Source organism: Anser brachyrhynchus (genome assembly GCF_964034855.1).
Source record: "Anser brachyrhynchus genome assembly, chromosome: Z".
Lineage (NCBI taxonomy): Eukaryota > Metazoa > Chordata > Aves > Anseriformes > Anatidae > Anser > Anser brachyrhynchus.
In genome coordinates, this window is record NC_137697.1 from 48,829,734 (window position 1) to 48,855,096 (window position 25,363).

Here is a 25,363-nt window from a genome sequence, read left to right on the forward strand (position 1 = left end):
GCATGGGACTTAAAGGATGCTTTGGTGATGAGCCAAAGGCAGGGGAAGGGAGGCATTTGGATGATTTAGGGAGGAACATATGTGGAAAAACAGAGGGAAAAGGGGATTCAGAGGGCTGGTCCCATGTATATAGCTGGCTGGTCAGTATGTCTGCCAGGTAGTACTACCCTGTGCCTGATCAGCGCAGTCTGTTGTTGTTTACATTCCTTTAACTTTTTCTCTGGCTGGAGGGCTCCCAGTTCTGCATGCAGGGTGGTCTGACAGCCAGGAACTGCAGTCAGACCTGTAGTCAGAAGGCCTGTGAGGTGCCTGTAACTGGAGAGGTGGCATAAACGAGGTGTGGGGGTTCCCTGGGTCATAGGGGCCCTTGTGTCCATGGTGTGCCTCTAAGGCTGTGAGCCCATGGTGGAGGGTGGCCTCTGGGGGAGCAGAGGAGTCCTGGGGAGCTGTGTGTGGAGGTGTGCACACAAGTGAGAGGGTCTGTACCAGGAACAGCAGGCTGCAGCCTCGGGGCTCCATTGGATATCAGTTTTTAGTAGTATTTAGCAGTGAGGCAAATACTCAGAGAAGTGAAACATAGCGTACTATTCTTGGAGGCTCTATCTTCGAGATGCCGGAAAATGAATTCTTAAATTTTCACTGAAACTGGAGGAACCTGATGTGTCAGTTGCTTTGTATGTGCTCTCAGCGGGTTGCTCAGCATGCCTATGAAGTGGGCACAGAACTGAAATTGCAGTGTTCCACTCGACAGAAGGTAAACTTAAAACAACAAAAAGCCCTGAGCAAGAAACACCAGAAAGCATGCTGCACGCAGTGTTATGGTGGTAGCACAGGTTTCTCAGTATTGTCAAAGTACTATGAACTGATCAAAATAAACTACGTGCTTAGTGGATTTTTGTTTTAGGAAGGTGGAAACAACAGATGTGTAAGGTTTGGTGGGTTTTGTTTGCACGTTTTGTTTATTTACGCTTTCTGTGTTGAATATGTTAGCAATGCGTAGACTTGTTTGATGTGGTTAGGGCACTAGTGCCATCTGCTGGTACTAATCCATTTCTAAAAATGGGTAAAATTACTTGCCAGGAGTAATAGTATAGTAAGATGTGAGGAATTGCTGGTGTGATACTAAAAAGAGTACTTGTATACATGTGGTGCTTTAACATAATTAAGTGGATGAAGTATGTCATACAAATGTGATGTATCGGTTGTTTATCAGAACTTGACTTGCTAAAGCAAATACAAGTCTTGAACCACATTTCATCGTGCTAAACAAAGATTTTTTTCTAGTAGCTTCTTTAAATAGGGCTTTACAGACACAACACACAGACTTTTGTTGAAGTTTACAATATTTAAAAACTCAACTTGGAAGAATATTTTCTTCTGTTTCTCCATCTTGCTAAACCCAGCACAATGTTCTCATTCCGGTTTATTTGAAATTACTGTTCTAAGTGGCTAATGCACTGTTTGATGTTTGAATATTCAACAGTAGTAATCTTGGCAACAGTTGAAACAAATGACTTTTCTATCTGAAGTCATAGGATATGCAAATATTCTCTTTACTTTGTCCTTCCATCCCTCAAAAAAAAAAAAAAAGTGTCCCACATCTGAAGTTGCTTACCTGAGGTAGTAATCTCACCATTCTCCAGAGGACTGAATGAGCTGTATGAACCGATACAATGAAAGTAGGGCTATGACTACTCCTGTTCTCCTGAAATAAATATCTGACTTGTAAAAGATCTTGTCCTGTGATGGAAAGATTTGCAGAAGTATTAGGTACTTTATGTTGAAGTGGTGGGTTTTGTTGGTGGTGTTTTTTTAAATGAAACACTTAGCCATATTTTTTTTCCATTTGCTGCATGACTTTATTCTAGTAAGTTACTTTTAAGTAACTTACCTTGTGAAACAGAGGCTTCCTTGTTCAGTTATTAATAACTTCCTTGTTTCTAATGCAATTGATTACACTGACAGGCTATTTTTGTGACTTAATCCAAATAGCTGAGGAGGTGCAAATTCTTTGCTCGTATTTCTTCATATATTCGACCTCATGAGAGTGTAACACTACTTCAGTTGCATTATGCTTAGAGCGTGAATTTGTGTATTTTTTTCTGCAGTTTAATTCAACTTGTCTACTAGGTTTCATCTGTATGCAGATACTAACAAATGTATTGCAGGCTGATATCTAAATTTGAAAATTTTCTTTCCAGTAGTAAGTTTTGGGTCTGTGCAAAGTTCCTTCATTGTAATGTTTTGCTCTTAGAGCTGTGACTTTCACTTCAGTACTGCTACCCTTGTGAATTGAAGTATACCTGCTATTGTTTTCATTCTGCTTCCAGTGCTCTGTAACTTTAGTACCTCTCAGTAATTATTGAGCAAAATTACTAGCATCTCCCACACGTAGCTGTTTTTCCTTAGGGTCCTTCCACCGTGATCACTATTTTTAATGCTTTTTAATGTAGCAACATTACATTTCAGCAGAAGGAAAAGGAAAAAAAAAAGTGTACTTATCCTTTTAGAAAAGAATGAGGTTTAAATGGTTTGTAAATCCTTCAGGTGTCCACTTCACTTCTGGATTTGTACCTGGGCAGAGCAACTTCCTGTTTTGCCTTACCGAGCTGAGTGGTACGAACAAGAATTACAGTTAGATAATCTGCCACGTTATCAAGAGCAGTTCGAACAGTCCTTTAAATAAAATCAATTTGGAATAGGAGTACTCTCTTCTAACATGTTAGCGTGCAGGATCAGTAGATCGATCCACTTGCCCAGTTCTCAAGAACTCTCTCTCTAAATGAACTGAATTTCCCTGTATTAAGCTTTTATAGTGCATCACTGTCTTCTTGCAACTAGAACATGAAGCATATGGTGGTGATTTAGGACCAACTTGACTGTTGGCATATTTCTCACAACTTAAGTGCTACTTTCTCCTTCCAGCTCAAGTGAAGTGTGACCCCGTCCTCCCCCAGCAGCAGTGAGGAATATGCACAACCATCCCTTTTGGAAGACTTTGTTACTCACCGGTTTATGTTGTGATGTGTTCTCAGGCTGGTGATAAACCTCTGACTCTGTCTTCAAATTGCCTGCTCTGTTCTCCACATTGTGTTGCAGAAGTACATTTTGTGGCAGGTGCTGCTTTTTTTCTTCTCCCGTTCTTACAAGTGGTTTTACATCCTGTGAAGATATTTTTTGTGGGTTCCAATGAATGAGCATCTGATGTAACTTTGCATTGCTTAGTGCTAACAGTGGAATTTTCTCTGAATGCAGTAAAAGCATTTGATAGTAGAATTGCAAAGATATTTTTTTGCTTTGTATCGGCGTTCTTGCCTAGTACTACCATAAATATTTTGTGTCATGGTATTTGTAATTCCCTTAGCCATGCTTTGATTTGTGGAGCAGGAAGATGGAAGCAGTAGTACTCATTACCTGTCTCTGTAACATCTGAGTATTCCACATGTGAATAAATTTAACTAGAAAAATTGCCTTCTTTTGTCAGGCTGAGATATTTGTATGAGATTATCCTCTATCTAGAAAGTGACACAAAGGTGTTTATATATATATATATATATATATATAAAATTTTATTTTGGAAAATATCTAGAGATTCTGGAAATAAAAAGTATTTCCTTGACAGTATTTTTGGATTTTACAGATTACTTGTAAATATAGCTTGAAAACTGAGAATAATAGTCATCTGTCTGTGGATCTCCAATTCATTTTTTTAACAACAACAAAAAAAGTATTGACTGACCACTATCTAAATAATCCATAAATTGTGGCTATCTCATTTTTGTTATTTTTGAACATAATCTAGTTCTCTTAATTTTTCCATCATATAGTGACAGGTCTGGCTGGATTTTTGAGTTTTCTGTGGTGACTGTGTCCTTTCATAGGAGACTATATTGCATCTTTTCCTTTTGAAATTCCTTTTCAGTCTTTTTAGTTCAGACAGTCTTTCCTCACTTCCTTTTACATAATCAGATACAAATTGTATGCCTCCACCCTGCTGTTATCTTAAATTAATGTAGAAACGTCCAGGTGAATTTGGTGAGCTACGTATTTCTAAGTGGCAGCAGGAATTTGAGGAATTTTGGATGTTAACTTTCAGACTATTTTTCTGTCTTTTCAGGTCTCTGGATGGCAGACTCTGAAAAGAAATGCTGTTTTAAGAGGTATGCCTCAAGTAGGCCAAAACATTCCTGACTAGTTTATGTATTAATGATAAGGCCATACTTTGAAGGAGACTCTGCTTATCCTCTCTGCGAGCTTACATTAATCATAATTTTCAGGACTGAAATCTCTCTGAAAGGTAAAAATTTGTACATGAGCATTCAGCATTGACTTGTTGGTGATGCGGCTTTCCTGGAGAGATCTATAATAAACTGCCACATTTTTGCTTGATAGTGGAAAGTTGCCTTAGTAGATGAAATAATTGGATGAACAACACCAGTTGACCGATGTACATGTCCACTGCCAGGGTCTCCTGACTCTGTGTGTGTGTTTATTTATTCTAATTAGGAATGTAGTCCAGATGCCTTTATAATTGTCTTCATGCATTGCCTTGTGTATGATGTAATACTTACCAGACAGTCAGATGCTGATGGCATTCCATTCCAGCAGTGTGATTATATAAATCAATGTTAACTGGAACCAAGATGAAGAAATATAAATCTTTGTCCAAGTGATCATTTTGGCATATTAGTAGGATGTTTGGAACTTCCTGCTTGTGTGCTGTCCATATTCCAGCACTTAAAGATTGCCTCTTCTCTTTCCATTGTAGATAGGCTGTTTCTGAATAATTCATTGTTTTACAGCTGTTAGGAAAGCAGTCTCTTCAAGATTGAATTGGATAGCTCTTCCATTATCTTTCTCATCCATTTCAGAATTCTTTACTCGCAGAGTTCAGGAAAGTAGGCTTTGTTAGTTTTCCTCAATGACAAAGATTGATCCAGCCTAGTCTTTTCAGGGCTTTCTTTTTAAAATTTCTCTAAAACAGGACTACTTCATTCTTTCAAGGATTGATTCAGGTCTATGAAACTCTAGAAGGTTTCCTGTTTCTTTAAAGCAGTAAGTATGCTGTTGATTTGTTTTGTTATGACTCTAAAATAATTCCCAGTGGAAAATACCATATGCATAAAAAGTGGCTCTTCAGCTATTGTCTGAGATATTGGTATTCCTAGAAAGTTGAGTTGGTAAGTTGAGTAAGGCCACTTTTGAGTGCACGGTGGGATTAGAGTCCGGACGTTACTTCCCACCTACATGATCCTATGAATCTTCGTAACCTGCTGAGTTATAACTTCTTTGCATTTTGCAATTCCTGTAAAAGCAGATGAATTTCAGGTTGATTATTAAGAAGCTTCTTTTTGTCAAGAAATGTTTTGTGATTCTAGAACTGATAATTGAAACTTCCTCATTCCAACAACAAGGTCTTGAGGGAAGGAGGATCATGTTTTGACTCTAATTCACTTGTTTGCTAGATGAGAAGTGAGAAACTTTAAAATATTTACCTAATGTCACTGTTCAGTCAGCAGATTAAGAGTCTCATAAAGTTATCTACACTTCTTTCAGTTTATTTTAGATTACCTGCTGTAATAGGCTATAATTTAAGCAGGTAACTGTGTAGGAGAACAAATGAAGGCCTATGTCCTACAGATTTTCTTTGCTTGACTTTGACTGGCTTTCTTAAACATAATTTTAAGAAAGGTATTTGTAGTCTTCTAACTGCTACAGGGGACTAAGGTTTGCAGTGTTCAATTGTGAAAAAGATTGTTTGGTTCTGAAAATGATGTTGCAAATTTTCAGATGCTGGTTTGTCCTCCGAAGTTGCATGTTTGCTGTGTGGGTTATTTTGGGTATTGTGGGTTTTTTTTGTTTGTTTATTTTTTAATATAAGACATCAGACTTAGGTGGTGCTTTGGAAAAGTAGACTTACCTTCTCCTCCTGTTATTAATTCAGGATAGAGCTTGTGACTAAACATCAACCTAATTCTTCCACTTTTAAAAGAAAAGCAGCCAGTTTTAGGTGGGATTGTGCTAACTTCATTGAGTTTAAATCTGTGTGATTATAACCAGACACCAGTTCCTTGAAGTACTCAAATGAACATCTTAAGTGTAGCCAAAACACTAAGAAATTAAGTCTACCTATCACATGGGTAGACCAAGGCGCTGTAATAGGGTAGTAAATTAATGGGATCATGGGGTAGTTCAGGTTGGAAGAGATACCAGATTATCTAATCCAAATGTTCAAGGCAGGGTAAGCTATGAGGTCATACCAGGTTGCTTGGGGCTTTATCCAGTTGTCTGAACATTATTATGTTTTGAAGTTGCAGGCTTGCTTGGGAACATGTATTCAGAGATGTTTTTGGATTTTTTATTATTATTTTTAGATTACTTGTTTTGGAATTTCCTGAATTCATATTTATCTCCCTTCTTAAAAAATACTGCCTTCTGGTTGAGGGATGAGAAGATGAGATTTGTGCAAGATACTACCTGAAGTTCAGATTTGGAGAAATTAATTCCTTTTTTCAAAGGGAAGGGTGTTAAAGGGAAAGCTTGGTTCTGTCCAGAAAATAGGTTTGCTACTGGATAATCTTGGTGGTTCTTAGTCTAACTTTGTGTTTTGGACACTGCATAGTCATGCTGCTTAGTGCCAGTTTTTACTTGCAATGTATGATATTACTAATATGGATTAGCTGTCTGTGCAGAAAGTATAAAAAGTCTGTGCAGAAGGATGTTACTTCTGTTGGAATTGCGTAGAAATCCAGCAGCCAGTAAATGTGCTTTTCCTGCTTTCCTTTATATTATTACATGTTACTATGGTAGAAGAAGCTCTTTGAGATTACTATATAAATAGTCAAGGAAAATGCCGAGACTTCTGAAGAATATTGTGATTCTCAATATACGTTATGTCGCTTTCATGGGAGCCCACTATTTCAAAAAAAAAAAAAAGCCTAACTAGGTTTTTCAGTAGCTTGGTTTGGTAAACTCAGTAACTGAGCTGAGATTTGCTAGCTGTAATTGTGTGTTGTAAGACCATACATTTTTAACAAATAGATTGTAACTCATTACTGTGCTTCCCACATTGAAATAAGTGGGAGATTCTATAATAATTAAGGTGGAGTTAAGATGACTTAGAAATAAGATTTGGGATTTTATTTATGGTATGCTTTTCAATTTTTGCAGTTGTTGTATTTTCTGTTTGCTTCTAATCTTTGGACATGATCCATTTTTTTCTCTACAGAAGTGAACTTCCATGTATATATGGTTATTCCATGTAGATATGGTTACTCAAAGAGTTTGTGTGTGTGTCTGTATTTGTATTTGGTGAGAACTTGCCTATCTTACGTGATGAAAGTGACTAACTTTTTTCAGCAGTGTGCTGTATAGGAACATGGGAATATTGGAGCTCCTCAAGAGCAGATATGTAGTTTAAATAGAGCAGTACCCCATGTAAGTTGATAGTTGTTAACACATGTCAGGTAGGAACATGCAAGACATCCTGTGCTCTACCTCTATTCACATAGATTCATAGAATCATAGAATGGCTTGAGTTGGAAGGGACCTTAAAGATCATCTAGTTCCATGCGCCCTACCCTGGACAAGGATGTCACCCACTGGATCAGGTTGCCCAGGGCCCCATCCAGCCTGGTCTTGAACACTTCCAGGGATGGGGCATCCACAACCTCTCTGGGAAACCTGTTCCAGTGCCTCACCACCCCCTGAGTGAAGAATTTCTTCCTAACATCTAATGTAAATATCCCCTCTTTTAGTTAAAAACCATTCTACCTTGTCCTGTTATATGCCCTCACAAGGGCAGAGCAGAGGGGGACAGTCACCTCCCCTGATGACATGGAGAGTTTCTTCCGAAATGTTGTGAATAGTAGCTTAGCTTTGTATTTCTTAGTACAAAATTTATCCTGTTTATCCTGCTCAAATGATAATAATTAAAAAAAAAAAAGTTGATGGTGTAATTTGTGGTTACGCTATTTACTTTCCTTTGAAGCAATACAGAATAGATACATGATGAATCCGGAATCACTTTGAGTTTTTAATTTTTGCTGTTATTAATGAGTTTAATTTCTTACATGAGGCTGTAGCTTTAGACCTTCTATCCTTCCATTTCTTCTTTATCTATGTCATTAGTTTAGCTTAATTATTTTTTCTCTTTCCCTCAGGGAAGGAATTTGAGTTGTCTTCAAAGTCTAAGTCTCTAAAAATGTAGTCTAACTAAACTGACGTTTTTGTAACACACCATTTTGCTGCTAGTTCCTCCTTTTAACACTGTGTAAGTCCTCCTGCTGTTACAGATTTGAAAAATAAACTGTTTTGAAAAACAAATAAGCATTTTTTTTTCCTTACGCTAGAGGGCACGAGATACTGGTTAAAGTGAAGTCTGATCCTGATAGCTTGCTTAAAGACGTTAAAAGTTGCATTGCTTATCCGCTGCACTGAAGGTTCCATGTCTGTATATGCAGAAAATGCTTCCTTCTCTTGTTTTAGTTGCTGTAAGCTAGCAGTGTGGGCCAGGCCTTCTGGAGAAATCTCCGACTGCAGTTTTTAATCTTGCTTTGAAACTGAAGTAGCTAATGCACTGGAAAAACTTGCTCGCAGTCTGTCACTTCTGGCAATAGTTTCTTGTTCCTGTTCTTAATCATCTATTGAGTTTCTTTGAGCCATTCTAAAAAGGTATATGAAACTTTCACAGGTTTGGTTTGCCAGTTAGGCCTTCTCAGGATATTCTGTTGGACATGTATTTTCTCAGTTGCTAAGAAGTGTATGATTTTATTTGTCATTCGGTCAGTGGAGTGTTTCATCTTTGCTCTTTTTTTTTCTTCTGCTAAAAATGGCTTTACTACTTCTTTGTAGTATATTTACCTTCTTTGTTGTGTGCTTTGTTCGTTGTTCTCATAATATTATGTCCCATCTGAATTGGTTTTCATTTGCTGCACTTTTTTTTTCCCTAGTGCTAGATCATGTGATGCCTGTTATGGCAATGCAGTGGGGAAAAAATTGTCAAGGTCTTTCAAGAAAATTAATAATTTCTTTGCTTCAGTTTCCACTGTAGTATCTTTGGCACTTATGCTTCATTAAAGGTTAGATTAAATCTTTCAGTCCTGAACATCTCTTTCTGAATTCCTGGCTAGGCAAGTCACTAGCGTTGTACTAATATAGCCTCTTCTAAGTATTCCTGTAGCTTGGTTTCTCTTCTGCCTTTCATGAATTATGTTTTCCAAGGTGCTGTCTACATGAATAGAAGTTCTGAGCTGTCTCCTGAACTCTTCTTAAAAGTGATATATCATAAAAGATATATATATCTTTTTCCTTTAATTTAAGAAATGTAAGTAATTCATGCAGTAGATTCTTTAACTGGATACCTTATGCGCTAACTTGAAAATGTTTAATGTGTGTGTGTTTTTCAGATGGTTAGAAGCAAACTTGTAAAATAAGATTTAGAAAAGTAATTCAGTTTCCTAGCACTGATTTTGACCTACCTTTGGGTCTGGGCACTGGGGTTTTCACTTTCATTCTTCTGTAACAGCTAGTCACTGGCTTAATTAAGAAATCTAGATGCTTTAAAACAAGTTTGATGTCTGTGTTGTCTTAGCCACGAGAACTAGAAGTCTTCCTAGTCCTTTTTGTATAGGACATGCAGTTCTGCATGGGCTTGTGGTGGATGTGCTTTTCTATAACTTATAATGAAATACAAAGTACTATTTTATCGCTGGTATAGTTCTGATTCTTATGAAAGTTTGCCTTGTGATAGTTCTTTCTGATTAATACTACTTAATTAATTTGTCATGTTCTTTTCCTTTGTTTAAGTTAAGGTGATACAACCTCATTATGACACTTTTTTGTGAAATTTGGGAAAAATGTGTTGCCAAACAAATTCTGAAATGTATTCCAAAGTAAACTAGAAGAAAACTAGTATCTGTGAGCCAGGGACAGTCAAGTCATTTTAGTAGAGAACAGTGTAATCAGGTGACATCTGCACAGCAGGAGCCAAATGCAATAAGTTATGAGCATCCTAAAATGGCTTATGTAATTAACTCTACTGCTGTCAACTTATGGTAACAGTACAATTTTCTTGTCAATATATTTTGAAAAAGAAAATACAGATACATTTAAAAAGTATCAATGTGCTTCTTCAGGCACAAGTTTTGTTTGCTGTTTTCTCAAAGTAACTGGAGTTGCTGCAAAAGAAGTTAAATGAGCGGTTTCATTTCTAACTTTTGATTATTTATTTATTTAATTTTTCAGTTTAATGATGGTTATGCCATCCTTTGCTCTGAAGAATGAAAAACTTTCTAGTTAACATTTCTTAGTATGGCAAACTGCAGTTCTCCTAGTGAGACAATTTTGGTTTGTAATGTGCTCTTCTATTAACTTGAGTATAAATAAAATGAGATTTCATAAGGTTTACTTTTCAGGTCTATTGAGATGGCTTCAAAATTATGCTTTAACCATGGTGGCACAAGGCAGATACTTAAGTGTGGTTAAACATACTATGCCAGATCAGTCCCAGTTCTTTTGACTTCTGAGTTTAAAAAATGCAAAAATGCTTTCAAATTATTCTGAGAACTTTTGCTCCTCCTTTTTTTTTTTTGATGAAATTTTTCCCATGGCTAAACCAAATGTGATCACATAGATCAACAGAAGGTAGGATTTTATCTCATATCCAAGTCCCGTGGGCAGCAAGGGGCTTATCAATAGTGTATTAGACTGTTGTCTATGCTAGTAAAACTTTAACTTGTAAAACAGTGAAACCTTGACTTGTAAAAACTTCTCATTTTCACCTTTCATTTCTGTGAAGTTCTTTCAAAGTTAGTGCTACCATCGTGTGCACACGCACGTGTGTGTGTATATATACAGTGTATGAGAGCCTTTAGCTGTGTAAACATATCTTTAAGGTGAATTCTAGTTAATCATTTGTGCCCAAACTACTTTTACCTCATCATTATAGCTATGTTACTGTATGATATGTCTTTTCTGCAGACACCAAAGATGCTAACAAGAAAGATTAAGCTTTGGGACATTAATGCCCACATAACCTGTCGCCTGTGCAATGGATACCTGATTGATGCTACCACTGTTACAGAATGCTTACATACATGTAAGTAGGAGTATAATTAATTTAAAGATTTTTTTTATTTGATGTGCAGTGTGATGTAACGATTTTTAGTTGAAATTCAAAAATCTATTATGCATCAGCTAAAACAATGCATGCTTTGCTAGACACTGTCTTTTAACAAAATGATGTTTTTAACAAAACAAGTGAAGAGAACACTAAAACTGTACTGCCCAAACTTGAAGCCATAGATAAGTGGTAACGTATGTATTCAAAAATGCAGTTTATTTTCCTCCTAAAGGAATGTGGTATGCCTATTTATTTCTTTTGTGACAGTTGACCCAGCATATGTTCTCCACCTGGAGCCTGCCAGATGTCTCTTGCTCTTCTGTCTTTATGCAGAAAGCAACCATATTCGATGAAGAATAAGTATATTGTATTGTACCCTAACAGTAAGCATTTGTTCCAGAATATTTTGAGATATTTGTTATGCTGCTCTGTGAATTTCCAGTTTCAGATCAATGCATTATGCTCTTGAACCTCACAAAGCCTTAGACTTCAATAAAACAATAACTACAAAACCACCTTCACTTGAAGTTATAAATTCTTCTTAGTATCTTTGTTGCTAATTTCACAGTATATAAGGATAGTAGGGTTTGAAATAGTGATGGAAACTTGCATATGAGCAGAGTTCCAACTAAAGGTCTGAAAAGAATCAATGAAAATCATTACCCCTGAGGAGGAGCCATGGGACCCACTTAGTCCAAAGTGCCAATTCAAGAATTGTTCTCTGTCTTAAATCAGTTCTGATTCTCAGCTTCCTTTGCCAAGGTAGGTGTCAGCTGAGGAATTAATCTTCAGTCCAGAAGACCTGTGCTAGTGGCATTCAATATCTTCTGTAGTAGCCACAATCATTGCTCTACTTTACATTACAGGGTTTTACCAAAAGTATTTTTCCTAGCTGTGTCTTCAGAATCCCTGCAGTTTACCAACATGTTCTTGTAAGTCAGGCCATTCTGTTTGTCCAGTTTTATTTACTGGGAGCTTAGAACATCATTTGTTTTGTTTATGTTTATCTGCATTAATCTATTAAAGAGTACGTGCTATGCAACTTCTTACATCACATGCATTTTACAATGCTTCTGTCACCGTATTTTATTCTGATAAAACTAGTATGTTGTTCAAATAGCTTCATCGCCCATGGCCCTGTGCTTTCTCAGAAGGGAATTATTTGGTGGCAATGGCTTTGTCTCCACAAAATGAAAATTTTTATTTCTGTTGACTTATATGCCACTTAAAATTTCATACAAAGGGGAAATACGATACTCATGACTTGTCTAATATTACATTTTCCATTGTACTTCATTTCTAAGTTCTGCTCATCAGTTTTAATGTCTGCTATTCTTGTCACGCTTCCATGCCATTTTGGTTATTCTCCTGTCCCTTCAGTTCGTGTTTCACATCTTAATTTCTATAGTGCTTGTTCTGGAGAGTAGGGGAGACAATTGGATCCTTAAGCTAGACTTTTCTTTAATTTTTGTCCCAAATTCTTCACTGCTGCTATCAACAGGATATTACATATAAAAACAACATTATAACAAGTCATTTGTCTAACTCAGAGCTAGAGGGTCATATTTTGTCATTCTTCTAATAATACAAAAAACAAGCTCTCCAATCGGTTCACATCAGCTACACCATTTCTTACATTCACTTATGAAGTAAGTTTTTATTAATGCACAGTATTTTCTTCAAAAGCCAGGGAATGCCTGCTGCTTGTTCCTACTGCTTTTTTTTTCCCCCCCATTTGTGGCTTGTCCCTCTCTTTATTTGTTTATATTTTCAGAGTACTAATTCTGTATGTATTGTGTAGAATTAGAATTTTTTGAGAGGAGGCACAGCCCTGGGTTAAAAACAAACAAACAAAAAACACTTTATACAATGTTGATATTGTTTGTGTTTTGTTTGTCTGTTAATGCTAGCAATATATGTTCCTGAAAAAGCATGCTTGGAAAATCTGTCCTGAAAGAGTGTCCTGTCTGTTGAAATAATGAATTCTCTGCTGAATTACAATACCTTGTAATTTGCTATGTTTCTACTCATAACTGTGCAGTTACTGTTTTTTTATGTTTTTTGTATTTTTCTAACGTCCTGCCCTTCAGATGTTTAGAGATTCTTCACATAAGTTGTAAATGCAGTTCTTGAGGCCTGTTGTGAGAATTATTTGGAGGGAAAACAAACTTTTTTTCAGTCTCTTTTATACTTTGTTTCTTTGCTGTAGCTATTACTCGTTGGTGACAGGCAGGCCTATAATTCAGTAGGCAAAAACTTCAGTAGTAGTAACTCACTGTTAAATCTTTTCTATTCTACGCTTGTTTCTTGACTAGAGTTTCTAGGCTGTCAGATATACACAGGTCTAGTTAAACTTTTATATTTGTAGTTTGATATTAATTAGTCTTTATACGTAAAAGCTGCTATGAAATAAGAAATATAAAAGTTATTATTCTGTGGATTCATGAAAAAGACAAACTGTGTTTCTTGAAATAGGTGTAGAAATGGAAATTGTCAAGAGGAGTGAAGCGGTACAGGTAGATAAATAGTTAGTGAGGATTCAGCCTGCCTATTCATTTTCTAATGAATGTTCATAGATCTGCTTAAGTGTACTGCAGAAGTAACCAGAAAATGTACAGCTCAGTTCAGGGCTACAATTAGCGCCCAAATATCTTGATAAATGGAGATGGGATACATTGTAAAGCCCACTTAATGGAAAAAACTCTAGTAAAACTGTTGTTTCAGACCCTGGAATAGCTTCTGTGTTAGCTGTCCAATATCCCTGGGAATTCCAGTTTCAAGAGAGTTTATTAATACCAACTTGACACTGAGGGGAGGAAAAAAAAGAATGAGCCTAGACAACTGCAGCACCCTCTGTAAGCTATCTAGTTGTATTTATTTGGATGCTGTGCATAGACTAATAAGCCTGTCAGAACCTGAGCTGATTTGCAGTGAGTTCAGCTTAGAAGGGATTGGTGTATATATCATCCACACTGGAAGAGTAGCCAAAATGGGAAGTTGTTGTTGAAGATATGTGAGGTTCTGTTTTCACTGACTTGGTAAGATCAGGGTATAGCTTCACTCTTGCAAACAGACTACTGCTGTGGCATTCCACTGCAACAGACTGCCATGCATGCAAGATCTGTGCTTTGTGCACAAAGCTACGGGGTTTGTCCCAGCCATAACTTCTACCAACAACAGTACTGTCACTGGTACCGTGTAAGTACAATGCGGAGTACAGTCTGGATGCTTGCATTGCTGCTGAATAATTTTCCTGATATTAACAGAGGTTTTTTTCAAATGTACCATCATCATATCTGAGAGGTAGATGGCACTGTAGTTACAGGAATTCTTTCATTTTGTGTGATAAGAATGAATGCATTAATACCAAAATTAAATGAACTGCTGCTGTCTGAGGAAGAAGAATTTCACTTTTTTTCCTCTACGTTTTTGAATTTGAGATTACTTAGAACTTCCAAGTGAAATCATGTAGTGATGTGTATTATCTGTATTGTTTCTTAATAAATAAATAGTTGATTTTGAATCAGATGTGAATAAGTGTGTATATGCAGCTGGAAAATGTTCCAAAAAGTGTACAGCTCTACAATGTATGACTGCTTTAGCAGGTTTTGTTAGCACTTTTTACAAATACTGAAGATCTGTCCCTATGGAATTATTTTTTCTGATCGAAGTTTAACTGTCAAGTATCCTGTGAAAATTAGAAATGAAATATTACCTGGTTATCCAGTTTTGGAACGTTTTCTGTTCTTTTAAAAAATAATAAAATATACGAATGATTTCTTTGTCCTAGGTTCATTTCCACAGTACACTTCTGTATGTGGCCATGGTTAAAGCAACTTGGCTTAGTACCTTAGTATGGTGTACAGTGCCTATAGTATCATCCATGCAAGCTGGATGCTGGAAACTGGTGTGCTAGAAACTGTTGTTCTAGTAAATTCCAAAATGGGATTGTGTTGCATGCTATATCAGGCAGACTCTGGCTGTATACAGGTGCCTTAATTCTAGTGCATCACTTTTCGTATCAAAAGCACTTTTGAAAAATGTTGGAAACTCTGTTCTGTTTGGTTAGATACGCTTGCACAATGTAAAAAATTACTCTTGCGTATATTTCAGTAACAAGCGTTTCTGTGCCCATATGAAAAGAAGCTTTTTTGTGTTTTATTATGCTTGTTTTATTTCTTTTTAATTATGGATGTCCTTGTTACCAGTCTGTAGAAGCTGCCTAGTGAAATATTTGGAGGAAAACAACACCTGTCCGACTTGTAGAATTGTTATACATCAGAGCCACCCATTGCAGTATATTGGGTAGGTATGAAAGCAAAAATGCAACTAATTTCACTCTAGATTGTTTTAACCTCTCTAATACAGCACAGCTTTTTCTTAAATTTTCTTAATTGCTGATCAGAATGCTATGCATTTAAACGGAAGGTTGAACATGATTATATGAGGAGATAATAGGATCAAACTTTGCTGTGAATTTGCAATTTCTTAACATCTGTTAGCATTTTTAAATCTTAATATGCAAAGTATGCACTTTACTGTTTAAATTTTGAGAAGTTTTAATGACTCAGTTACATAAATGAAACATTTGTAGAAATTGTTTTACTAAATCATCAAAACCGTTAGTCTCCGTTGAATAGTTATTTTCAGTGTCAGATGTTATATGATAAGCTCATGTTGAGTATTATCAGTGTATGCTTTGAAGGATGAAGTAGGTACCAATAGGCAGGAAGGAACAAGTAACACCCAAGACAGCAGTTTTGTGTACTGTAAAGCTACAGGAATACACCAGTGCCTTGATTCAGAAGATTGTTTTCCATGTCAAAAGGGGCCAGGAAGCAGAGCATCAAATTGAGAACAGATGGAAAGGAATTCAGCAGTTGGTTTTTAGTCATTGAATGCACTTCAAAGGAAGTATCTTGCCTGCAATAATTATAAAGTACTGCCCCTTCAAGACTACAACAGCCTTTGCTTTGCCTACTTTTGGTTTTACTTATTTATGGTAGTCAAGAGTTTCACAATATGTCATAGAATATAGACTTGAACACCTGTTCATCCCTCTCAGTCTGGGGAATACATAAACCAAACATCTTCTATTTGATAAATCTGAATGATGTTAAATTCTCACCTTTAATCTCATAGTAATGGCAGACTTACTCATTTATGTTGAAATATTTTTGGAGACGTTCCTGTAAATCCATATGTGACACTTGAAAATCTGAGCCAGTGCAAATGGGGTTGCTATTGCTTGAAATGACATGAATTTTAGAATTAATAATGTTTTGAATCTTCATGTAGTGCTACTTCAAGAGGCTTATAATCATCCATTACAGTCTTTGAATTGTTGCCATTTCTGTAATTGTTCCCTGGTCTCCACTGCTGTGAAGTGCACGTCAGGTGATGAGAAACCTGAGACTACTCGTGTAAGCCTGTTCTCTTATTTAAGTCAGATCCAGGATTTCGTACTGCAGGCTCTACTGAAGGAATGACCTTGCAGCAGCTGAGACATATTTATACTGTTTCTGACTTTATTTATGGATTGGAATTTAGGATAATAGTACCTTTCTTTCAGACAGTGACTTACTTTAGAATAATCTAGAAATTGCAGGCAAATTGTAGATAAAGTTTGGTTTAAAACAGAGCTTTGTTTTCGTGAGCTGGGAATTAAAGTTTAGAAACTTAAACAGTCCTGCTGCCCTTCCAGTTCTGCCATGTGTGGGTTCATTATGTTTGTTTTGTTTTGGGCACATTACCTTATATGGGCTTCTGAGCTACATAATGTTGCTCATAAATAAAATGTTGGCTTAAGAGCAAACTCAAATTTCTTTATGTTGTTGGGTGTTTTTTTTTGTGTTTGTGCTGTTTTCTTTCATATTTTTTCCTTGTAACAGGGAAAAGTCCTGTACAGATAACTAAATTACTAAGGAATATGAAAGATGAATCTGTAGAGATAAGAAACATACTAGCTTTGGTTCTTTCGCAGTAACAAGGTTTTTACCTCAAAGTTGTCAAGGAATTTTGAGAGTATTAGTGACAACATGAGCCTTGTTGCAGGAGGGGAAGAAGCCACTTCTTCCCCTAATTTCCCTTTGCTTTTTTTCTCAGTCTGTATTTTATCCTAATTCCTTTCTAGGTACTGTCCTCTCTTGTTTCAAATAAATATTGACTTTAGAAATGAAATTCTTCTTTAACAAATTTAGAGCTTTTAGATCAATTTAGTACTGGAACTTGTTTAACAGATGTGTTTTGAATGTTTTGATTTTTTTTCCTTTTTTTTCCTGGATAGTCATGACAGAACAATGCAAGATATTGTTTACAAACTTGTGCCAGGCCTCCAAGAAGGTAAGTTGTGGTATGATCTTTTCTTATATGTAGTCTTGCATATAATTCTTTACTTCTTTAACAGTTTAAAAAAACAACACACACATTTTCAAGTGATGAAAATACAGAAGGGGGGTGAGGGAGAATTTGAGGAAAAATACAGCAGAGAACTGTATTCTTTCATTTGTTCTATTTCTAGTGATAGATTTATCTTCATATTTTTACAAGCAGTAATTTTTTGCAGGGAAGAAAAAGGCAAGATGGGATATTTCATCAAAAAGTAGTATTAACAGAATAGTAGTTCAGCTTTTACATGTTTGTACACTGCAGCTCTCATTTGTTCTTTTTAAATTGTGTGTTTAGACCTGTTGTGCCAGCTATCCAGAATATTTAGAGGTAGCATGTAATGCAGAAGAGCTTTTAGATTCAGGGAAGTTTTACTCTACTGTGAAAGTCCTTTCTTAGTTGGTAACTTTCAATTTGCACTTTCATAATCCTCTTTGAGACGGGATCTGTACAATGAAACAAGTACTTTATAGTAACTGCTTTTGTATTTTTTTGTTGTTGTTGATGTTGCATGTGACTCATTTAAATAGAATATCTTAATCTATTTAAGCTGAAGAAAAAGAATTTCTTAGATGTTGATAAGCAAGCTTAAATAGATTTTATAAAATTAATTCTATCATAGCGAAAATCAGAACTATAAATAAAAATTCAAAAACAGTGGTTTGACTGAAATATTGTGAGAGGGATTCAGAATAAGGCATAGTATTTAAAATCATCTCAGTTCAATAGCAATGTTATAATAGTAGCTGTGTGGATGACTTTGTAGCATTCTAACTCTGAAAAATAAGATTGGGCACGACTTGATGCAATAACAAAGATGTAGAATTAAGTGCTGACAATACCACTACTTGATGGCAAGCCTGTTCCACTTACAAGAGAAGGGATTTGGAATAATTTCATAAATGTTGCATTAGAACTTTATTACAGGGTTTAATATTTGCAATTTTTAACAGCGGAAATGAAGAAACAAAGGGAGTTTTATCACAAACTGGGCATGGAAGTTCCAGGGGATATCAAAGGGGAGACATGTTCTGCAAAACAACATCTAGATTCCCATCGGAATGGTAAACAGTCTTTTATTTATTACATCTTAGGTGGGGGACTGCTCATAATTGTCAAGCAGACAGGTCAAAAGTGTGTGTCTCGTTGGTTTATAACAATCAGAATTGTTTCATAGTGGTGTACAATAGGCATGCAGGATTGTTTTGTCCATTATTTGTTCACATGGTCTTTCTTTTTAGCATAAGCACTCTTGGTGAAGGAAATCTCTGTAGTAGTGCCCACAAGGGGACTCTGTGAAACTACTCAGCTTCTGCACTGCTAGCAGTTCAGCTGAAAGCTGTGCTGTATGCTAGTTCCTTTCTTTCATGTGTGGGGCTGTCAGCAGGCAGTGCCGAAGCAAGTTAGCACTGCTGGGAAGTTTATTCTATATAGCAGTCCTGAACCCTGCCCTTTGAATCGTATTGTCATTGAAAGGTGCTGCTGTTGAGTGATATCCTACATATCTGCTTTCTTATCTAAGGTGAAACTAAAACAGATGAAAATTCAAACAAAGAAACTTCTGAGGAAAAACAGGAAGAGGATAATGACTACCACCGAAGTGATGAACAGGTGGGATCATAGGGCATGTTTTATTTTTATCTGGTATTTTACCTTTACTGCTTCAAGTCAACAAAGAAAACTAACTTTTAAGATATTTTTTCTCTTATCTGCTTTAAAAAAAAATGCAGTGTTGCATTATGCTTTTGTGTAACCATAAGTTAATCCTTGGGTTTTGGCAGGAATGGAAAGTATTTTAAAGATGCTTTCATAAAATGTGTTATTCCTGTTTTTTTTTTTTTTTGAGTTTCAAACTACTTATTGGCTTTTGGCTTAACATAGATTTAGGTTATTTGGGTCCTGTTCTGAATGGATGTATCCAAGTGTTATTCTGGTACATTGAACTGAATGTGTATCAATAGTTATGAATAAAAGCTCATGCACTTTCACTTAATACTTATTTCGTTTTAAATCTCCCATATTTTAGACGGTGTTAGCACTATATCATAAAAATAGTATGAAAGCCAGAATATCCACCATTAATTTTTAAATACAACACATGTTTGAGAGTGAAATGTCCTGCTGGGATGAACAATCCTTCCCTTTTATATTTTCCTGTTATGTGTGTCCAGAGTAAATTTAACTTGGATTAATTTTGTTTTCAATTATAAACCATGAGTACTTTCAAAGGGATTGTTCCTAGTTCTAGATCCTCTTAGTGCATAAAGTGAATCAGCACAAAGAGTTTAGACAAAGTAACACATAGCTGGAGGAGAAAAGAAGTGAAATTGAAGCATAGAAACTGAAGAGACTTTTTTTTTGCAGCTAATCTTCAGAATTTTAAGTCTGTTAGATCCTTTATACCTATTCTTTTTTTAAACATTATATTCACTTTTCCACATGCATTACATTTTTTTTTAAACTGGGTTTAGCAGTTGCAATAAAGGCAAGGCGTTACAGTAGAAGACATTATTAATAATTGGCAATAGTTCTCTTATATTTCAGACTTTATTGTGATGTACGGTCCTTGCCTGCTGGATGTGGTTTGGGAATTTGGACTGGAGCATCCTTTTTTCAACATTAAAAGATCTTCCTAGAAGTTTTTTTTTTTGAGATCCTTTTTTGGTTGGAGCAGTGTTTCATTAAACTCATGAAATTTTAGCAAATGTGTTCATCAGTTGGAATGTATGCATTTCAGTTTAAGGAATATTAGTACTGTAAATTTTCACCTTGTTGCGCTAATATAAACTGCATATGGAATACATAATGAGAACTGCAGAAAATTGATCCAGCCTGCCCTGACTGCTTCCTTTTTCCTGAAGGTAAGCATCTGCTTGGAATGCAACAGCAGCAAATTGCGTGGATTGAAACGAAAATGGATCCGCTGTTCAGCACAAGCAACAGTCCTGCATCTAAAGAAGTTCATTGCCAAAAAACTTAATCTTTCTTCTTTTAATGAGGTAATATTTTAATTTCTAAAAATGATTTTGCAGATAAAAGTCCGATGGAAAGTGTGGGGTCATTCTTTTGCAAAGCAATGTCAGTTTTTATTTGCAGAAAATAAAAACATTGACCACTTCTTAAATTATATGTTATGTAGCCATTTTCTTGTCCTTTGTAAGCTAAGGAAATTAATTCAAACAATTACATTATTTTTCTTCAGATGATTTTTTTCTTTCTACTTTCAATTTACAATTTATTGTCTTTCTTACCTTAAGTTTTCCTTCTTCCTCTTTCACCTTGTAATGTTACAATTAAATGTAGCTATTTTTTCTTGGGCTTATCCTGCACTTGTATGTTTTTTTTTTTAACCTGCTGGACGGCTATACTCCACTGCAACCGCTCTCTCACTCCCTCTTCTCAAAGGAAAAGGGGGAGAAAATATGAGGGAAAGGGCTTGAGGGTGGAGATAAGGACAGGGAGATGACTTAACAATTATCATCACAGGCAAAACAGAATCAACATAGGGAGAGTAATATAATTTATTGCCTATTACTAACAGAATACAACGAGAACTAAATGCAAACTAGAAACACCTTCTCCCCATCCACCCTCTTCTGCCTTCTCTCTCTTGAGGGGCACAGAGGAACAGGGAATGGGGGCTGCGGTCAGTCCCTGACGCTTTGTCTCCACCGCTCCCTCACGGTCCCTCTCTGCCCCTGCTCCCCGTGGGGTCCCTCCCACGGGATGCCGTCCTTCCAGAACTGAGCCTGCGGGGGCTGCCCGCAGGCAGCAGCTCTTCAAGAACAGCTCCCACATGGCTCCGTACCACGGGGTCCATCCATCCCCCAGGAGCAAACTGCTCCAGCACGGGTCCCCCATGGGTGGGCGGCAGCTCCCCCCAGACCCCCTGCTCCTGCGTGGGCTCCTGTCCACGGGCTGCAGCTCTGGCCCGGGGACTGCTCCTGCGGGGGCTCTCCATGGGCCGCAGGCGCCTCCTCCAGGCCACATCCACCTGCTCCACCGGGGGCTCCTCCATGGGGGGGCTGCAGCGTGGAGATCTGCTCCGTGTGGGACCCATGGGCTGCAGGGGGACAGCCTGCTCCACCAGGGGCCTCTCCCTGCACAGGCCGCAGGGGAACTGCTGCTGCCTGCCTGGAGCACCTCCTGCCCTCCTGCTGCACTCACCTGGGGGGCTGCAGGGCTGTTCTCACTCCTCTCCCAGCTGGTGTTGTGCAGCAGTTTTTTTTCCCTTCCTTAAATCTGCTCTCCCAGAGGCCCACCCAGCGTCGCTCCCTGGCTCAGCTCTGGCCAGCAGCAGGTCCCTTTTGGAGCTGTCTGGAGCTGGCTCTGCTCTGACATGGGGCAGCTCCTGGGCTCTGCTCACAGAGACCACCCCTACAGCCCTCCTGCTACCAAACCCTTGCCATATAAACTGGTGTCCACCTTAAGGGAAACCAGCATGAATTTTTTTTTTTTCCTCTGTGCTGTCAGTGAAGTTCACCCTGAAGTCTGCTGCCTATTGTAAGCAGTGTTATCAGATACCTACTTTACCCTTCCTTTGCAGACAGTACTTGGAATCATGGGAAGAACTTGTGGTGAAAGATACAGAAAGACAACTTTTCATAGTTCTCCCATTTCATATTCCAAATTACACTTAAGGCAGACATAGGAATGCAGTCTCTATTTACTGCTTTGTTGAGTCTTGTTCACAGTGTCTTTGCATCTCAAGCATCTGCTTTCTAGTCCAAAGTGTCAACGCCTTTGTGCTCAAACCTCAAGATCTGGTTTGCATCTGTATCATTCTTCCTTCCTAGCTTCTCTATACTTCAGAGTACTGTCTTTTGGTTGGAGTACATCCCCAAACTCAGCTAAGCTTCCTGAAACAAAACTGTAACATCTGCTGTCTCGACCTCTTCTGTTGACTTGTGGCTGTAGACCAGCAGCGGCATATGTACCATCATTGATCAGAAGTGTTTTTCTTTAAATGAGACATTTTTTTTTCAGGTGAACCTTTGCTTTTGTGTTCAAGCCCTCTGTTCCATTCCACCAGTCTGATTTAATAATTTACTATCTTTCCTACCAACTTCAAAGAGTACCTTTTTATTCTTTGGCCATCCCTCCCACTTTCTTAAAGGGTACATAAATTGTGGTGCAATCACTGTACCAGTGTCAAATAATGGGTTCATGGTAGAAGGCTTTAAGCTTGTGGGAACTTGATTGCTTGCTGTAGACTATTCAAGGTTTGAGTTATTGCTAACTAGCTAAGCAATGTCAATGGACTGCACGTATGTTCAGATTTTTCTGGGTTGTGTGGTAGAGTGTAGTTAATGTATGCAACCTTGGAAGAACTTAAAATTTTCATGCATGTTTCCTGCTTCAGTTCATGTTCAGCTACTGCAGTTGAGCTGGTTATTAGTTATATTGTCCTTTTAAAAAGGGCTGGGTCTGTGCCCAGTGCATTGGAGCCGTTAAGCACACTGAGTCAAGGTCTGCTGATCAACCATTATCCCAAATCAGACAGAGTTGGGTGCCAGGCGATAATTCACAAAGCAAGCACGCCCAGAGTTGGGTGCCAGGCCTTTTATACAGTTTAAAAGGTATGGATAGAATCACTCATTGGTTGCTTTTGGTTCCATCACTTACTCAGTACCATACGTGCTTGAGTTCTGTGCCAGTTTATTAACCTAAGGCTGGTTGTCCATTATGTCAGATTGCCACCCAGGGGTGTGCATTTTATTATGCTAATGAAGCATAGGTTACCTAGAGCATCGTTGCCTCTTCTTTTGTGCTTACATTAGTACATACTTATGATTATACAGTTACAAGTCTTTGTCCTTGCATTGTTTCAAAGTAACTTTTTGTCCTGGGCTGACTACAATATGTTTTTATGTTTATATCCTTACTGTTTCTAGTGTCAAGACCTTTCAATGCTGAGGCAGAAATGTAAAAACAACTCATTTTAACAACTTATTATAAACAACTGAGTATCTGCAAAAGTAAAAAAACAAAACAAAAAAACACCAACAGACAAAATAATCAAACAAACAAAAAACCTACCACCAAAAAAAACATAAATATAGTATATGAGAGAGTGGCAGACAGTTTTTAAAAAATACAGCCTTATTGCAGAAAGCCACTTGTCTGGTGTTTATGTAAATTTTTTTCATAATGTGGTAAATAATAAAGCTCTCCTGAAGACTTGTGGATTCTGTCTTCATCATTTAATCAGGCGTTCTCAAAAGCATGTAAGGCTTTTAGGAGACGGCATTAGTGTTGCTTAGGAAGCTAAATCAAACAATTAAGTCCAGCTCATGCAAGATATTCGAGATAGGTACAGTCTTTCAGCACTTTATATTGAGAAAAGACACTGTTTTCTTTCCTTATGCAATTTTTATTTGCAGAAAAATTGTAAGATGAATGGTTCCACTGTCTTTGGAGAAAAAAATAATGCCTAACATTTGTAGTATTATCTGAAATATTTTGTTTCATGTACAGTGTCCTAACAAATTAATTGTCGTCTTTGTTTTGCCAGCTGGACATATTATGCAATGAAGAGATTCTTGGCAAGGACCACACACTCAAGTTTGTAGTTGTTACTAGATGGAGATTTAAGGTATGCCACAGTGGTTACAAGTAAATCATGGAGTGGCTAGATTTAAAAAAAAAAAGTTATAAAATATGTCATTTGGAACTATACTGCAGTAACTATAAACTCAATAAAAAGATACTTCAATAGATACCTAATACAACATTCTTAAACAGTAACTATTAATTTTGTTTCAAAGAAAATGAAGCAAAAGGGAATTAAATATACATTGCAAGGAGAAAGGGTATATTACATCAACTGTCAAATTGTGATCAACTCAGGGAAAGGAAGTAGAAGCCGCAAGAAAGTATTATTTTTAGCTGTATCAGGTAAAAACTGGTTTTACTTTGTGTAGGTGGGGAAATAGATTGTGATGCAGACAAGGCAGAAATTTTCAACACAGTTCTCTTCTCTAGCTCAAGGAGGCTGATTTACTTCTCAAGGAGAGGGAGTAATTGCAGTGCTTGTCTGCATTAGTTAAGGAGAATTCCAGCAGTATTTAGTAGGCATAAACATGGCTTGTTAAGTGAGTACATCTTTGACTTGCTGATTGTGGTTTCTCTTAACAACCCCCTTGCAGCTGAATAATAAAGTGGAACATTCATTCTGAGTGTTAGTTATCACAATAATGGCAACTCAAGTGAAACGGGTATAAGAATGAATTGCAAGGCTGAACACTTAGGAGTTGAGTCACACCTCCAGAATCAGTGTATGTGTATTTGAAGCTATTTGAATGAGGAGTTGGTATTCATAATGGACAAACAACAACACCTAAACTGACAGTGTACACTGAGATAGGACCTAGTAACTTTGGATGCACATCTGGAAGAGGTGTAAGCGAGAGTAGGGAATTGTTTTCCTGTCTTTGTGCAGAAAAACAATTGATTTGCGTATGCAGAATAGAAGTCAGTGGTCAGTCTTTGAAACGTGGAGAGGTCACAATTAGAATCCTACTAGAATCCCTTCCTGAATGACCAGGAAGGGTCTGGATAATGCAATAACAGCTCAGCTGCAATGCTGTGGTTATTTGGGATAGTGAAGACAGATTGATCACAAAGGATGGAAGCAAACCTTTACAGTTCTTGGTGACTGGAGATTAATAGGCAACTTAAGTTCAATGTAGGTAAATGTAAAAGAATACATGTTGGCGATAACAGTGGGCTCAACTTTACATATAAAATGATGGATTGTAAGCTGACCGAATTTTCAAGGCTTTGAAGCCGGATGGAAGAAGAAGAAGAAAAAAATTAAATGCTAGGAATTTTATGGAAAAATGAAGAATTGAA

At 37.2% G+C, this 25,363-nt stretch overlaps 1 protein-coding gene across 7 annotated transcripts in view; it reads left to right on the forward strand.

Annotated features, from left to right (window-relative positions):
• Window positions 1–25,363, forward strand: part of PCGF3 (polycomb group ring finger 3) — a 54,445-nt gene that overhangs the window by 21,463 nt on the left and 7,619 nt on the right. For 3 of the 7 annotated variants that reach the window (XM_080575213.1, XM_080575216.1, XM_080575219.1), the window contains 7 exons: window positions 10,981–11,098; window positions 15,331–15,427; window positions 17,409–17,464; window positions 18,463–18,573; window positions 19,032–19,120; window positions 20,371–20,508; window positions 24,024–24,104. In XM_080575213.1, coding sequence (XP_080431339.1) covers window positions 10,990–11,098; window positions 15,331–15,427; window positions 17,409–17,464; window positions 18,463–18,573; window positions 19,032–19,120; window positions 20,371–20,508; window positions 24,024–24,104 — 681 coding nt within the window. In that variant the 5' untranslated portion in view covers window positions 10,981–10,989. Of the gene's footprint in view, window positions 1–2,925; window positions 3,118–4,117; window positions 4,161–5,062; window positions 11,099–15,330; window positions 15,428–17,408; window positions 17,465–18,462; window positions 18,574–19,031; window positions 19,121–20,370; window positions 20,509–24,023; window positions 24,105–25,363 lie in introns of those variants that run through there. The other 4 variants (XM_080575217.1, XM_080575215.1, XM_080575218.1 and 1 more) reach the window with 3 other exon arrangements.